General features: G+C 43.0%; 1 protein-coding gene across 1 annotated transcript in view; it reads left to right on the forward strand.

The window, feature by feature from the left end:
- Positions 1-11996, forward strand: part of Mob3b (MOB kinase activator 3B) — a 190050-nt gene extending 178054 nt beyond the window's left edge. The window contains exon 4 of the mRNA XM_027403390.2: positions 7395-11996. Coding sequence (XP_027259191.1) covers positions 7395-7424 — 30 coding nt within the window. The 3' untranslated portion in view covers positions 7425-11996. The remainder of the gene's footprint in view (positions 1-7394) is intronic.
- Positions 11997-17983: the final 5987 nt, after the last annotated feature.

A 17983-nucleotide genomic window follows, 5' to 3' on the forward strand; every position in this document is an offset into this window, starting at 1 on the left:
GTGCAGAAACCAGGCATGTGCCAGGCTTCTATGACGGGAGGAATGTAGACACCGAGGTCCTTGCAAACCAGGTGTGAAGTTGCTGGTATATCACACCGAAAAGAGAGAAGGAATGTGGGGCTGCTCGTGTCTCTTTGGGACTCCACAGTGTCTTCCTTGCCAGTGATGCGGAGGAAACCAGCAGAGGCTGAGGAGAGAGCACCTATTCCTGGGTGCACACTGGAGATTCTGCAAGGTAGCATGTCAGAGCAAGGCCTGACTGGGCTCTGCCGTGCTTTAACACCAGTGTCCCCATGGTTTTTATATAGTCAAATGCACCCTTACCCCTGTTTGCAGATAAGAGTGACCTCCCTCCAGCTAGTACCAATGAGTGGGTGTGGCCAGGAACCAGCTTCCTGGAGAGAGTAGGTCAGTCTTAATAGAGACCTCACCTGGGCAGCAGTGGGCAATAAGGGAGGGGAGGGAATACCTGTGGCAGAAGTGGGATTTTCAAGATGATCAATGTTTCTAGCCCACATGCTTTTGGGAGGGAGGAGAATAGCACATAATGAATGAAACAAACCCGTATAATATGGACACAATGTTGAGAGTTTTAAGTCTCTAGGAAGTGGACCATGTGAGATGAAAGGCCATCTTTCTACCCCACCCTCTACCCAGAGCACCCATTTGCCATCAGAATGGAACTCTTCAAGGTTATGGGATTCCATTTTGCTTTGTTGTTGACACAGGCCTCACTGTAACCCCTAATTGGCCCAGAACTCAGTGTGTAAACCAGCCTAGCCTTGAACTCACAGAGCTTCACCTGCCCCTGCTGGGACAGAGAAGGTGCTAGGATTAAGCTTATACCACCAATGCCCAGCAGTCCAGTGGGACTATCTACACTGTGCTTCTGCACACCTCAGGCCCTTTTCAGAACTGGGTCTCTGAGACTGCAGAGGAAAGAAGGGGCACACCTGCATATGCACGGTGGGGGGGGGGAGATGCAGGCAGCATTGCTGTGTGATAAGCATGGAAACCCCACGCCCCACAGCCTTTGCTTTTTTTTTTTTTTTTTTTTTTTTTTTGGTCAGATATTTTCAGCAGCCATCATCATGCATCAGGTTTAAAATGTGCTGATAGAGATCTGTCCCTGGAGAAGGGGCACATTCCGTGTCATTTCTGTGACTTCAAGAGTGTGTGACAGAGGCAGAGACAGGAGTATCTGTGTGTCCCAGGTTTGCTGACAGCGTTTCCCTTTGAATCAAGTCTGATGTTGTATTGTAGGCTTCTTACACTACCCTGTTCCAAGCCGTGGAGTTTTTGATGGCTGTGAGTTGGGAAGGGGCCATTTGTTCAAAGGCCATCCTCACAGTTTGCAGCCCCAAGTGTTCTCGCATGGTGAACTTCCTGCACCCACCTTCCTTTCTGCTCTGTCTGCTCTTTCTCTGCCTTAGTTGTTTTTATTGTTGGTAATATGTCTTCCTCCCTCATCTTCCTTGTTCCTCACAGTTAGCAGAATGTATGGTTTCAAGATGCTATTGCTCTTGTGTCCCTTAAGCATTTACCATTGAAGTCATAAGCTGCATCTCCCCCAAGTGGAGGAATGGGAACAGGGTAGACTTTGCTTGCTTGTATTTCAGTCACCTCCATCTGGGTTGAAAGCCACTCCGAAGCTGTGTGAACTTGGGCAAATTGCTTCAGTTATCTAACCTAGGTTAGATAACTGAAGTTTTGGATGAGGTGGGTGGTTCAAAAAGACACGGAGACTGATTGCCGAGTACTAAGGAGTTTGTTAGAAGAGTTATTATAGCCACAGACAGACAGAGTGGCTGTGCATGGCAGGGGCTCCAAGGAAAATTGGGGACCCAGCACCAAAGACGGAAAACATAGTGTGGCATCTCTGAAGAGGATTAGAACCCATGACAGAGGAGGGAGCCCCTTCTTATATTTTTGAGGGTGGAGGGTTCACAGCAGGATAGGAGGTAGGGAAGGAGAGGTGACAGGATGGGGTACCCCTTTCATGTAAACTCAGTTTCCAGGTTAGATGTCTGCTAGCTTAGGACTCATGATGTCCAGACAATTTCCAGACCCATCTGGGCCACTTAGGGAGACCCTGTTTCAGTGAAATGATGGTGATGATGATGATGTTTAAATCATACAACTCATAGAGATGTGATCAATGGATGTCAAAATCATCTCACAATTCTGTCAAACAGAGGCTATTTTCAGTTTTAAAAGTTGAGATCGCACAAGGAATTGGGTAATTTATTCAGAGCTTAGATTGTTTTCTCCACTGCCACCTTCCCTACAAAAACCAGGCAAAAGTCATTGAAACATTTTTCATTTCTAAAATTGAATGTGACTTCTATTAGGTGCCTTGTTCTAGTTCCCCTATTATTGCTTTTTAAGCTACTAGATCTCTTTTTTTTTTTTTAAGCAAGAAATAATGTGAGTATTAAAAGTATCTAAAAATCCAGAGACTATGCCAAGGACAAAAATATCAGAAATTGAAAACAGAAAAACATACATAATTTCATTTGCCCAATTACAAACTCATGTTGGATATAAATTGTATTTATAATTGCCTCAAATCATATATACTGCATATGACTTTAAAAAAATATCCCTTATCACACAACAATGTACACTAAGATATACACAATATACAATTGTGTAATGAATTCCAGTGCTAGCAGAAAGCCACCCAAGAGGGACCCAGAATGGAGCGAATAATGCTTTCAGGCAGTCATGTAAAGTGTGAGAATTTTCCAGGCATAGAGGAGTAGAGCACAGTTAGTTACAGGATAGAAGAAGCAGCTTGTGACAAACTCCAGGGCACCAGGCTGGTGGAGACCAGAGGGGGGGGGGCAGTGTGGGAGCTGGCTGTTGGTGGTGCAGAATGAAGCTGATAGGAGTGACAAATCCAAGGCCTGGCTTTATTTTTACCACAAAAGATTATATATTATATATATATATATATATATATATATATATATATATATATATATATATCCAGACAGTGGCAGCACACTCGGGAGGCAGAGGCAGGCGGATCTCTGTGAGTTCGAAGCCAGCCTAGTCTATACTGAGAGTTTCAGGACAGCCAGGGCTGTTACACAGAGAAACCCTGTCTCAAAAATCAAAAGAAAAGGGGAAAAAAAGAAGTATTTTTAATATTCTAAATTAGCATTATTACAAAAATAGTAGAGTCTTTGCCCCTCACTCCCAGCCCTCCCTCCTGCTACTCCTGGTCCTCCTCTCCCCAGTCCCTTTCCTAAGTGTCCTTTTGCCCACCCTTGACCTTCCTAATCACCTAAAGACCTTCTCTGGTCTTTTTCTAGGCTTTTAGACTTTATCCTCACTTGCATATGCGAAGACTTGCATATAAGAACATGTGTTTTTTGTCTTTCTGACATCTTAATTATTATTTCCCAAATCCATGCATTTTCCTACAAATTTCATAAACGCCATTTTTCTTTACAGCCAAATAAAATTCCATTTGTATATATACACCACATTTTCATTGTCAGCTGAGTCATTTAAAAGAATAAATAATAACAAATAAGCCTTCAAATGCTGCAGTTTTCTTCGTAAACAAGCCAGAAAAATCTCCCCTGCAGAAACCGCCCTAAGCATGTTGCAGGGTTTGGCACCCTACCTTATCAGTTGCATTCTACGTGACCAGCAATGGGGAAGTCTCCTTAAAAGTACTCCGAGTGGAAGATACTGAGCCCGCTTCCCTTGAGGAAGGAAGGCAGGGATGTCTTTGGCCCTGCTGATTAACCTGCGGAGGGATCAGTGAGGAAAGCCATAGAGAACGTTTATGCCTGGAGAACATTTCTTTAAACAGTTCGTTGGCGCCACCAAGTGGCAAAGGAGTAGAAGACAGCCTTCGAGACTATAAAAATTAAATGTGAGAGCTTACATGCTTGTGGAGATCTGAGAACAACTTGAAAGAGTCGGTTCTCTCCTTCCACCAACGCGAGTCTCGAACTTCCGTTTTCAGGTGTGGCAGCAAGCACTTTTACCTGCTAAGCCATCTTGCCGGCCCAGGCCTATAGATTTCCAGAACTGTGGTTAGTTATCCAGTGTTCCTCTGTAGGAGTTGAGGGGGCTCTCAGAAACAGCTTTTCTTCTGCGTGTTTGAGCTCACACTGTAGTGAGAAAAGCCCCGGTACTAACTCTTCACAAAAGTACTGCTAGCGTTTTGACGTGCCCCCATGCGTGAGAGAAAAGGGAAATGGCACTGCAGCCGGTAGCCACCGGCATCCTGGCGGCATCCGCAAGACTCAGGAAGGACCCAATAAGGACCAAGTCATTCAATAGGTCATCACCACACTCAATGGGGGTCAGGGGCTTAACCAGGTACTTAGAGGTGAGAAAGCGGGAGCAAACCCGAGCTATAGAAGAGGGGTCTCATCCACAGGAAAGGGTCCCGAATGGGGCCACAAAAGCCACGAAGGCCTAAAGGAGCTGTGGGATTACAAGCAGCTCTCGGGGAAGGTGGGAGAAGAGGGCAGGAAGGGGCACAATAGCCTGGTTTGGCCTAAGGAAACTGCAAGATTGCAGTTTCAAGGGTGGGGGGATGGGGTCAGGTGAAAAATTCAGAATTAATGGGCTGCCATTTACAATTAATATACGAGTCAGTTAATTTCCAAGTTATCACTCAAATGCATATGCATTCCTGGCTTTAAACAAAGCCCTGTTCTGTGCCGGAAGCTCTGGCTCTCGCAGTCACATAGGCTTTGGATTGAATACCACTCCTGTCACTTTCCGTGTGGCTTTGGTAAATTGTCCTTCTTTCTCAATCTGTTGCCTTGTCAGCGCAGTGCACACTCATCTCTCGAGACTGCAGCCAGGGTCTCAGGATGTACCTGCAGGGCGGTGGGTGTGAGCAGGAGAGATCTCAGCCTTTTAGAAGCACCTGTCCCTGGTTATGCTGCCTTTCACCTAGAACAACCAGTTCTGCTCCAAGAGTAGGATTCTTCCATCAAAGGACAGTTGCGATTCCCTCTCGGAGACCTACACACACGTGAAGGCCACCCCAAAGCACTGAGCACTTCGTGGGCACCCATCAAATGCTCCTTCCTCACTTTACTGGAGCACCGATCCATTGCCAATAATTATAGTTAGTTATAAAACTGCAGTCATGTTTATCCTTGGAATTAGCTTTCTCTCAAAGGCATGGTCTACTGTCAAATGCTAACTCAAAATACAAGAACCTTTGGTTTTGTTTTTCATTTTCTTGCTTGTTGATACGCCAGGCTAGCCTCAAACTCACATTCCTATTGCCCCAGCCTCCCAAGTGTTGGGATTACAGTTGTTATACCACTGTGCCCAGTACACAAGAACCTCCGGAAACCTGAGGTGGGAGCAGTAGACGAGGGAATTACCATGTACTGAGTCTGCGCATATATGAATACATTTAACCTTCCCTGGATCTACTCACTCTCACACTGCATCTTCCAAGTAAAGAGACTGGGGAGCTGTGCACTGCTTGATTAAGCAAACATTTTTGAAGCTGGATTATCTGTCAGGCAGTGATGATTCGAGAGCAAACAGCAGGCACAGCCCTGTCCTCTTGGACTCTATAGGGTCTTGCCTGGGATGATCCAGGAGGCAGAAATGAAATCAATGATAGACTCTCCCACTGTTGATGGAGGGTGCTGTGCCTGCTAAAGGGAGAAGGGAAGAAGATGTGCCCCCAAACAGATATTTCACTGAAGATGCTCAGAATTCATGTGGGTGGGTAGAAAGCGGGCAGAAGTGATTCTGCAGCATGTGAACTTGGCTCCAACATGCTTTGTGTCTTTCTCTGTAAGTAACCATTTGCAGTGGTATGAGTCCGCTTGTGATCCACCACGTTCCTTCCTCCCCAGGAGACTGGGTCCTTGAACACCAGCCCCATCTCCTACTATGTGGTTCAGTTAGTAAGCACGAGTAAATGATCACTAGGAGTTAGTTCTGCATGTGTATTTGTTTACTGGCTGTGATGCAATATGAAATCACCCACGTTTGATAAGGGATGTGAAAGCACCTGGGTTACACACCGTGTGTTATTTCTTTAACCCACACAGTCCGCGAGGTTTTCAAGCAGCACTCTGAGCACCAGGGCACACTCACACTAACTCTATTACTCTCTGGGATGATCCCGCTCAGCGCTGAAGAGATGCAGCTGCAGAGTCAGCTCTGCAGCAAGAGGAACTCGGAACTTACTCATCTTATTAAAATTACTTAGTCTTGTCTTCCCCAAAGGCTGACAAGCTCAAGGCTCTTTTTCAGCCTGCAGCCCACACTGTTCTTAAAGATGAAAAAAAGAACTCCCTTGTGCCAGCATTGTGAGAAAAGTTGGGGGTACAAACTAAGGGGAAAGCCTGTGTGGGGATGCAATGAGTGTTATTTCTTCCTGCCATTTAGTGATTCTCAGTCTAGTGGGAACACCTCTCCAGCAAGTCCACATCTTGTAATCCTTCCCAAAAAGTTCCAGCAACTGGAACAAAGTATTCAAGCGTATTAGCCTATGGAGCCATTATCACTGAAACAACCACTCACCCAGAGCCAGTACACCTCCACAACAGTCAAGGTGTGCACAGGTGAAAGGTATGGCCACCTCCAAAGGTGGGTATGAGGTCTTTCGGCCAATGGATGTCCTTCTGTCTAAAGTGGAAAGATAAATGGCTGTTATCCAGGTAAAGAGGGTAGAGATGGGATGGAACAGAAATATGCCAGCCTGTGCAGGGTCTCAAGGAGGAGAAGAAAGGATGGCACATTTGGATCCACAAGTTCCCATAAGAGCCAGGCATGTAATGTGCATGGAAGATTGCATGCCAAACTCTGGCATCTCTTCATTTCCTCGTCCTTACTTTTCTTGTACATGAATACATTCTTCATTTTTCCCGTCTTCAATCGAAACCTAGTCAAATGGAAGATTTTTTTTTCTATTCTAAAAATAGCAACTCAAACCACACCAGTTGGCAAGCTGTTCTTGGCTCTCTCTGGAGAGACAATTGGAAGGTGTGGGGAGGGAGACTGGAGACACTCTCTGTCCAGAGAGGAGAGCTCTTCTTAAATCCCAAGTACTCAGTGGCTCCAGTCCTTGCTTTGTTTTCCTCCAGACAAAGCAAGTCGCTTAGATTTTTGGCAAGAGAGTAATATATTTTGAGCAGTGCCATAATTCAAGAGGAGAGAGAGAGAGAGAGAGAGAGAGAGAGAGAGAGAGAGAGAGAGAAGAGAGAGAGAGAGAGAGAGAGAGAGAGAGAGAGAGAGAGCACTCAAGCCTACAGTCCACTTGAGTGGACTCAGTGAAACATGGCTCGGGCTTATAACCTTTGGAGGTTCCAGGTAAAGCCCCCAGTGTATTTCTAGCATTGCTCTGTTTACTGTACCCTAACAGCCCTTCTCTCCTTGCTTTCCAGAAAGAGATGACAACCAGGATGTGCCACTAGCATTCCACCTCATTTCCCGGAAGAAAGGAGCACTGTTTCTCCCAGGAGTCCCCACGGGACAGGAAGTGGCCCTCCCTGGCTGAAATGGTCCCTACTTCCAGGACTGGAAAGCTGGAGCCCCACAAGGACTTCTGAAAGATGTCTCCTACCCACTTCGTGCGCTCTTAACCCTCTAAGTGCTGCTAGCCAGGGCCTGTAAGCCAGGCAGACCACAGCTTGAAGGACCAGCCTTGACCCCTGTGGCTGAAGACAGTGCAGGACAGGCCTCTGCACTTCCACTCATGTCATACCTGTGCCTGCCACCTGACACCTAGGCTTTACTGGAATTCAGGTTTTGAGACTGAGAGGTTTTCGTTATTGTTCTTTTCCACTTATGTCTTACCAGACTTCTTGACTAATTTCTCTATCATTTATTTTTCTAAGTTCCAATCAAATTTGGGGGATACCATATAATACTATTTTCCTATCCCACATCTCCATGAGTCCCTGCAGTGTCTCTGGACCTGTGACTTAACCTTGTATATGACTTGGAGCTGGGAGGGGTCTGCAGTTCTCCTGGCAGCATCCATGCCGTTTCCTTCATGGGGTGCATGATGTGTACCCCAGACAGGCCATTATTCACTTGCTCACCATTGGAAAGAGTCTGGGGACCAGAAATAAACTGGTGCATTACCGGTTTGCCCTCATCAGAGTGAATTCTTAGTAGCCACTGTCATTTCTAAACTCTTCCACTATAGAAATATTTTCCTGTTTCCCAGAAGAGAGAAATAAAGTTAGAGATGAACAGTAGGATCCTTGAGCCAGATTAGTGCAGTGTTCTTTATTGAGGGGTAGTGAGTCCTGGCTAACTGGACATATAATACTAGGATTTCAGTGACAAGACAAAACAGTGGGTATTTGGTAAATGTATACCAAGTACACTTGACTTGTAGCCTTCCCAAGTTGATCCCAGAGCTTCTGAACCCTGCTGGTATCTTTTCTCCTTCACATTTCCCCTTCTTTTGCTCTCTGTCCCCCCACTCTCCATTTTATCATTCCCTGTTCTCTCTCATCTCTAGTCTCTACTCTGTCCTCTCCACCCCCCCCAACACACACACTTCTCTCTCCCCTCCCTTGTCCTTCCATCTCCTGGGTTATATGATGACACAAAATTAATTTTTGTCACTAAGGTCTTCCTTCTGTCCATTCAATTTGTTCCTTCCAGCAGTCAGAATAACCATTCCATTCCGTCTCCTGCCTTTGGAAGCTTTAGTAAATAAAGTGTTGCCTTCTCTGATTCATTCACAAAACTGTGGTTCTGACAGGTTGACTAAGAAGTACTCACACTTCCCATGATATTTGACTTTAATAAAGTATCCGTTGGTGGAGGGACATAGATATGAATGTATTTTTGCAGTTAATGTAATAACAAAAGATGACTAAGCTAGTCTGATATTATTTAGTATATATAATATGTTAAAACCGTTTGTGACTGCCACAGAAGCCTGGAAAGCATGATGAAAAGGCTGACTCTATGGGCTCAGTGGCTTTCTACAAGCAGAACAACCCTTCCTTCCTGTCTCATGGATGTTGTCTTATGAAACCCAACACTACTACTTCTTTCTCTCTATGTAATTGACTTGCTGTGATCTATAGGAACTTTTCTTTTCTCCCTAAGTAACTTTTAGAGGCCAAAATAGGCAATGTGGCCTAGAAGCATATTTGGCTAAGGGTCCAGAGAAACAAAGCCCTGAATTCCTGACCTATGCAGTACACAGTAACACACTTCATGGATGTGAGGGATGGTGGTCTTGGGGAGTCTCTGCTGCTTTGTACCTTGAACAAATGCAGGATTCATGCAGTAGGGGGGTAGAGTGTGTGACTGCATTTCAATAATGCTTAGCCAATGGGGAAACCTGACTCTGTAGACATTTGGCATTTATTTCTAGTTATTTTTCTATCAATTGCTTGTAGGTCTGTGAAATTTCCATCCTGCTTAAAAATCCAAATGTTTTTTTTAACTTCTTAGAATGATTTTCCCTGGCCTGTATTGTTAATTGCACTAAGAGTCTAGACAATTGCTATCCTTTTTTAAAGTATGGGGTGTTTATATTTCTACAGAACTTTGTTTGGCAAATTCTCAAGACAAATCTTCATGGGCTGTTTGTAAACCTTTGGCCTGGCCTTATCTTGCAAAGTCTGTACTGTGAATGGGAGCTCCTTACAGCCCTGGGACAGCACCAGGCCTGTTTCTGTCTCCTAACCTCATTCTTCCTCTTTGCTACATTTAACTTTGGGAAAATTCACAGTTGAAAGATTACATGCACCCTATGTCCTTTAAGTGTAGCAAGTGTTAGCAGATCACCTCATTTCTTTCTCACTGTAGATGCACTCATTGCTAAACCATAAAAAAAATTCAGTCATCATAAAGTTTTAAAATACTTTATCAGACCCCTCCTGTTGGTAATGAGAACATTATTCTGTCCATCTTCAGTGCCATCAACTCCAAGAACCTGAAATGGATATTCAAATTCTGCCTCAAGAATTTCTTGGTAGTTGATTTTCCTTTTTAAAAAATCTAGGATATAATAAAAAAAATTACACATAGTATTTATGTAGTTGTCATTGTCTTCATTTCCATTGATAGATTGTCATATCCTGTGTCTGTGTGTGCGTGCAAGCACACATCCACATTTCCTTTAGTTGGCTTCCATTCAGACCCATAGTTTACTCGTTGAGATCAGCTCAAACATTATGAGACAGTGTCTCTTTACAGAGTCTTGGGTATCCTGAAACTCACTCTTGTAGACCTGGATGGCCTTGAACTTACAGAAATCCTCCTGCCTCTGCTTCCTGGGGGCTTGGATTAAACTTTCACAGGAGATTTATATTTTGATAATTTTAAATAAATAACATATCCACAAGTCTGAGCATATTCTGAGATCACAAGCCATACATTTTTATCCTAATAGATACTGATATCAACCATCTTAATAAGGTATTTCCAATCTGCCCTCTGGGGTAAAGTTTGAACTTGGGATGCACTGAAGAAACAGAACATTAGTCATTCCAATCCTGTCCCCAAGGCAATGTACAAGCACCTCATCCAGGCCTGCCTTGCCTCTGGGCTTCCTTTTAGGTTCAGCCATTAATGGCCTCAGGACTGATGCTCTTCAAATAATATTGGAAAGGATAAATTAAATTACTGATCTAGATTCTTTTTCTGCTTCTTAAGCTGTTGATCTTCTCTTCCTTGAATGTTTTCTTATTTCTTTCCTCTGCTAGGATGAATGGAAGGAATTTCAGAGATTCCTAATTTATTCTTCCTATCTGGCAACCATGGCAGCAACATTCCAGGTAGAACCTACTCTCCTTTTGCAGGTATTCAGGCATAGATGTTCTACAGAAACCTCTCTATGACTCACTGAAATTTCACAGCCTTGGAAAGTTTCCATCCAACCCAAGCAAGATAGTCCCTTTGAGCTCCAGCCCTTGTCTCATGCCCTGGATTTAGGAAGGGGCCAGAGACCAAGAAGTGGCATCAAGTGTTTAGTGAGAGCTTCATTTGCATATTCATCAAGTATCTGAAGACTAAGCCAGTGGTCCTTCAGCCTGCCTTCAGCACCATCCCAGTTGTGGCATCCTCTCAGAAGTTTTGCCATTCTACCATGGAACATTTCTGTGGTTGGGCTAGAAACTCCTCCCAAGCTGTCCCTATGTCTTTGTTATAGACACCGTACACTGTGAATCTGATAAATTATCTTGTGCCTTCTCCAGACCCTGCTGTGTTTTTGCTGAAAATATAAAAGAAATCTTTGGATTGTCCTGCCTATTTCAGTTGACCATGCAAAACTCTAACCAGGTTAAGTCAGACCATTCCAAGTTCCTTTTCTACCCACTCTTAACATCTTTCATTGCAACACACTGGATTTGGTTGAAAGTTTCCTTAACTGGAAAACATTAAGGAATTTGACTTATGCTAGTCCACTATTTACCCAGTCCATTGTCACTGGTGAAAGCACACCATTTCTAATAATCCCTTAGCCTAAATAATAACCACACCAAGGAGAAGAAATACAGCATGCCTTCAAGAAATGGCAAAGACATTCTCTGGATGATATTGTCATCCTAGCTCTGAAGAAATTGGTAATTCCTGTCTAGAATTAGCCAAACAAAGTATATTTTGGAAGTAATGATTTTTTCCTGGTTTTAAAAATCTTTATCAAGAAAAACTTTTATAACAAGCTATTTTCCTCTGGGTGGGTATTAAATATGGGTAAAAAAAATCTTCAATGATATGTAAAGATTTGTGTAACAGAGAATGAGTCATTTCTAATGAAGTAGGCTGTTTACTAGCTTCTAGTGTTCTGCTTTTAAAGTTTTCCTGTCTCTTTTTTAAGTACATCTGAAAAATGTTAACTATATTTTTGTTCCATTTGTGATTCAGTTAAGGGTTTGACTGTAAGAAAGCAGACTAACATAATTAAATCAATTAGAAGAGCTAGATAAATCTAAAGAATATTTATCAAATAAATTTCTGTGTGAGCTTATGGATTCAAATGTCATGAATAAAATCTACATAGTCACCTTCTAGTCTGTCTTCTTTTCATGCCTAATTTATTTAACAAATAGTTTGTCAGTCTGCAGTGTTGTGGGAAAGGGTCAATAAGAGAAAAAATATTAATTTTACAAAAGCTAATTCAAAATTTGTTTGAAGGCACACAAGGACACATTTGAATCTTAACTAAGACCCTTTATTCTATTACAGTTTTCCAATAAGACGTTCAGTATATAGTTCAGCTTCCAAGCATATTATTGTCCTTACATGTGTTTTCTTACCATAGAATTTGGTATTAATTTGATGGTGATCAAATATATAAAGATGTCATATGAGTCTTTGCATGTCCTCCAGGACTTAGACCTGACTAGGATGGTGAGAGAATGAAGAAAGAGCAGGTATACCCACAGATACAAAGGTTGGAATTGGGTGAACTGGGCTCTGGAGAAACTACAGCACACAGTTCCAGAGAGTTAGAGTCTATGATAGTGGAGTGAAAGCGTAGCAAACTAGAGCGGTAGCTGGGAGCTCACACTTTTTTTAGATTATAATTTAATGTTTCTCCCTTCTTTCCCTCCCTCAAAACCCTCACATATGTATGTCCCTTCTCATTCTCCTTCAAATTCATGACCTCTTTCTTATTAATTTTTATGGCATGCGTGTGTGTGTGTGTGTGTGTGTGTGTGTGTGTGTGTGTGTGTGTGTGTGAATACCCATATATATTCCTAAATATAACCTACTCAGTCCATATAATGTTATTTGTATGTATATTTTTCAGGGCTAACTGGACAGCCAATTGGTGTGCTCTTTCCTGGGGAAGACCATCTCTCTACTTCCAGCTTTCCTCAGTTTCCTGTAGTTTTGTGTGTTGGGTTGAGTGAGGCCTCGTGGGCTTGTCCTTGTCCATTTTAGCATGTCCATTAGTGTTGTCCTTGTTTAGCTCATGTTTGGGCAATCATGGTGGTGATACTCAATGGGTATATTTTCTGACATTACTGGGAGGCACAATCTTACAGTAACTACCTGATCCTCCTACTCTGACAATCTTTTTGTCCCCTCTTCCACAGTGTTTCCTGAACTTTAGATGTTGGAGTTGTTTTGTAGGTGTATCCATCGGTACTGGGCCCCATAACTGCATATTGATTGGTTGTAGTTTTCTGTAGTGGTCTCCATCTGTTACAAAGAAAAGTTCAGTCAAGTGGTGGTGCACATCTTTAATCCCAGCACTCAGGAGGCATCCACAGGCATATCGCTGTGAATTTGAGGCCAGCCTGGTCTACAGAGTAAGTTCCAGGACAGCCAGGGCTACACAAAGAAACCCTGTCTTGAAAAACAAAACCAGAAATGTTTACTTGGTGAGGGCTGGAGACTACACTTATCTGTGGATACAGGGACAAATGTTTATAGATTATTGTTATATATTATACTGATTTATTAATCAGTGGCTTTAGATCCTCCTTGAGTAACCATGACTTCACTGGCACTGAGATGTTGGCTAAGTTTTCAGTACCAGGCATGACTTCTGGTACAGAATAGGTCTTAAGTTGAACAGGTCTTAAGGCAAACTAGGTAAAGTAAAGGGTGTGTGCCACTACTGCATCCTTGGTGTTATCACCCATGCTGGTCATCCATGTGGTTCGTAGTTCTCACAGCTGCATTGAACTATCAGTTCCTCCTTCCTTTGGAAGCTTGCATGGAACCCATGAAAGCTAGTCCTCATGAAGGGGTCAATCAGGTCAATTCCAGGTGAGGGGTCTCTGGGTTCTTTCTGAAGTACATAGTGTCTTCAGCAATAGGGACTTACCTTCCACCTCTAGGGAGGCAGCCATGGGCCACAGTAATAGGCTTTATGTTTTCAGAGTGTCTTGGGCATCCCTGGCCAACAACTCAAAAGAGGGCATTTCACTCCTAGTGTCAGGTTTCTGTTAGGTGGTCTTTGGCTCTTGAAGGAACACCATCAGCCTAGATGAGAGAAGCTCATTTACACTATATTATGTTCCTTGTGGCTTTTTCAGACATCGTTATTGTTATTTCCCCCACATCCCTCCTTCTATATTTATTTCCCTTCCTCTCCCTGAAGAGATTCCCTTTCCCAGACCAGATCACAGCTATCCCCACTTTACTGCCTCTTAACCCCCTTCTCCAGGCAGTGGTCCCATTTTACTCTCCTGGTTTCTGTAGTTATTGCAGGCTATACTCACATCTGTAGATTTGAAGCTAGGGGCTTCCGGTGAAAAAGAAGATGCAACATTTGTCTTTCTGGGGCTGGGTTACCTTATTCAATATGGTCTTTTCTAGTTTCATCCATTTACTTGCAAAGTTTATTATTTCATTTTCTTTACAGATTTACAGTATTTCATAATGTATGAGTGCTACATTTTCATTATTCACCCATCACTTGTAAGACATTTAGGTGGCTTCCAATTCCTAGCTATTGTGAATAGAGCATCAATTCACATGGCTGAGCAAGTGTCTGTGCAGTAGGATGTTAAGTCCTTTGGGCATATGCCAAGGAGTGGTACAGCTTGGTTGTATGGTAAGATAGTTTTAGATTTTTGAGGATGCATCCTGATTTTCACAGTGGCTGCACCAGTTTACAATGCCACCAACAGTGAGTAAGAATTCCCTTTTCCCCGCATTCCCTCCAGCATTTGCTGTCATTTGTTTCTTTGGTCTTTGCCATTCTGACTTGACTAAGATGAAATCTCAAAGTTGTCTTCATTTAATTTCCCTAATTTCTAGGGATTATAAACATTGAGATATTTCTTAGGTTTTTTTTTTTTTTTTTTTTTTTTTTTTTCTTCTTTTAAGAACTCTCCACCCGGGTTCATGAGCCACTTTCTTTGTTTTTTTTTTTTTTTTTTAAATTCTTTGTATATTCTGGTTATTAATCCACTGTCGGTGTCTAACTGGCAAAGACCGCCCCCCCCCCAGTGATCTTCTTCACCAGGTTGGTTGTCCCTTTAGTTAGTTGTTTAGAAGCCTTTTAGTTTTATGAAGTTCAAGCTGTCAAATGTTGGCCTTAATTCTTGGGCAAATGGAGTCCTATTCAGAAAGTCCTTTCCTCCACCTATATCATGTTAGGTACTTCCTGTGTTTTCTTCTAGAAGTTTCCGTGTTTCCAGTTTAGGTATTTGATCTACTTGGAGTTAGTTTTTGTGCAAGATTAAAAAAAAAAAGTATGGGTCTAATTTAATTCTACTGCATGTGGATATCAAGTTTTTGAGGATGCTTCCTTCAGGATATATTTTTGGTGTCTTTGTCAGATATTAAGTGACTAAAGTTACCTGTGCTCACATTTGGGTCTTCTATTTTGTTCCATTGGTCTGGGAGGTGTGGTTCAGTTGCTAGAATGCATGTGTGCCATGCGTGAGGCTCTGCCTTGGATCTACAACACTCCATAAGCTGGGCATGTCTGTAATCCCAGCACTGTGGTGTGGGGATAGAAGTTGAAGGATCAAAACTCCATCGTTAGCTGGGTGATGGTAGTGCATGCCTTTAACTAGAGACACGGAGGCAGATGGATCTCTGTAAATTTGAGGCCAGCCAGGGCTGTTACACAGAGAAACCCTGTCTTGGTGGGGGGTTAATTCAAGGTCATTCTTGGCTACAGAATTAGTTCAACACCAACATTGGATATATGAGATCATTAAAGAAAAAAAAAAAGAAAGGAAAGTAAAAGAAATAGATTGTTGTGGTCCATGTTTGATATGATGTGTGCATAGAGTTCATCAGAAGTACAGGAGGTATTTATTGCTTCCTCCCTCCCATAGTTGGCACCTAGCACCTGCTTGTCTTGGGACTCTGAGATTTAGAAAGTTCTATGTGACTAACCAAGCATAGGAAAAGGGGAATGGCTGCCTCAAGCTCCAAATTTTTCAGTGAAAGGGGCTTTGTGTCCTAGCCCAATAAAATGAGGAGTTCGGGGAGGCTGCAACTTCTGGTCTACAAAAGAGGATAGAAACTTCTGATGCCAGAATTTTAAGTACCACTGCCTGGCTCCAGATCAGCACACCAGAGGCTGTTACTTTTTGTGTTTTTTCTCTCTACCTGAGTCCTCTTCTCCAGAGTTATATAACATAAACTGCTTCACTTTCGCTAGTCTTTTGAATTTGTTATTACCTTATTTCCAACAGAGGAAAGACTAAAGGGAGGGAGGGAAGGTAAAGAAAGACAGTGAAGGGACTATTTTGCCTCCTTACTCTGTAGTCTTGATTAATTTCCTGGAAATATATGATTTCCACACTGCATATGGAACAGCAAGAGCCAACACAAATTTTTAAAATTTCTTATGAAGAACAGAGTCCAGAATCAGTTAGGTGAGCTTCATCTCCCTCCATTCCTCCAATTCCTCAGGATCACTCCTAACATTGTAGTAGATTGTCTGCTACAACATCTCTGCCCTCATCCCCAGGGGACAAGCAAATAGTCTCCTCCAGTACACCCCCCATACCGCCTCCTTTGGCTCAGCTGCCAATACCAGGAGGCATTGCCTGGAAACCTGCTGGCCACACTCACCATGGAATCAGGTAGGCATCTTCATTCTCCTTCCTGTCTTCCAATTCCGCAGTCTTCTCCCTACCTTTGTAGCACACTACCTGCTGTAGCCTCTCCTTCTCTGCCCCCATTCATGGGAGACTACCCCTATCATCTTGGCATACCCAGCTTTCCTCCTCCTATGGACCCTGTCAGCATTGCCCCCATAGCCCATTTCCATTCCTTCCCGCCAGTTTCCAATACCTAGAAACACTTGCTACCCAGAACCCCCAGTAGCAACACCTGGCAGGGGCTCAGAACCACTACCTACCAGACAAACCACAGCCAATACAGTCTACTAAGATCCAGAGAGACAACAAAAACCAAGAAACAGAAAACCCACTTAATAAAGACAAGATCAGGTATCAACACCTACAACTGCAATCATGCCAAACCCAGGTGCCTACACACCAGTGTTAGAATGCAATCAATGATAGCCAAAATGACATTATTTCACTATGTGTTAGATTTTGGCTGCAGTGATTGGTGATGATGAAAACATGAAACTGCAGACCAACAAACCCACATGGAGTTTATTGAAAAGGGGGGAGGGAGATGGGGTTGGCTTGGCAGCCAACCCAAGAAGAGTCAGAGAGAGGGAGAGAAATGGAAGAACAGATCTCCCACCCTATAATAAACTGGTTAATGTGCTCTCAATAGTCCATGTCCATCTCTTGAATTTCTAATTTAAGCAAAAGAATAACACTAGGGCCCAGCAACCATACTATAGTAGGTCCTGAGAAATGCAATATAGCTGAAGCACAAGACAAGTACTTCAAAATAGCTATTATGGATATGCTCAAGGACCTTAAGGAGCATATGAATGAATCCACTAAAGAAAACACAAACAGTGGAATAAGACAAAGAAAGCAAGCAAAAATACAAAGAATCAATGAAACAACTAAAATATTTGAGAAAATAAGTAAGATTGATAAACCCTTAGCCAAATTAACTAAAATTCAGGGGGCAAAGATCCAAATTAACAAAATTAGGGGCAAAGAAAACCCAAAGAATAATAAAGACATGCTTTAAAAACCAGTACTCCACAGTCTTAGTTAGGGTTTCTATTGCTGTGAAGAGACACCATTACTACAGCAACTCTTATAAAGGAAAACAATCAGAACTGGCTTACAGTTACAGAGGGTTAGCCCATTATTGTCATGATAGAACATGGCATCATGCAGGCAGCCATGGTACTGGAGAAGGAGCTGGTCTACATCTGGATCCAAAGGCAGAAGAATCAACTGTGTGCCAACTGGGCATAGCTTGAGCATATGAGACCTCAAAACCTGCCCCCCCCGCCCCCCCCCCCCCCCCGCAGTGACACACTTCCGATAAAAAGATCACACCTACTCCTACAAGGCCATACCTCCTAATAGTGCCTATTAGTGCATATGGAGGCCATTTTCTTTCAAACTGCCAGAAACCACTCCCTGCCCCCACAGGCTTGTAGCTATATCATAATGCAAAAATACATTCAGTCCAA

The sequence above is a fragment of the Cricetulus griseus genome, chromosome 2 (assembly GCF_003668045.3).
Source record: "Cricetulus griseus strain 17A/GY chromosome 2, alternate assembly CriGri-PICRH-1.0, whole genome shotgun sequence".
In the NCBI taxonomy this organism is placed as follows: Eukaryota; Metazoa; Chordata; class Mammalia; order Rodentia; family Cricetidae; genus Cricetulus; species Cricetulus griseus.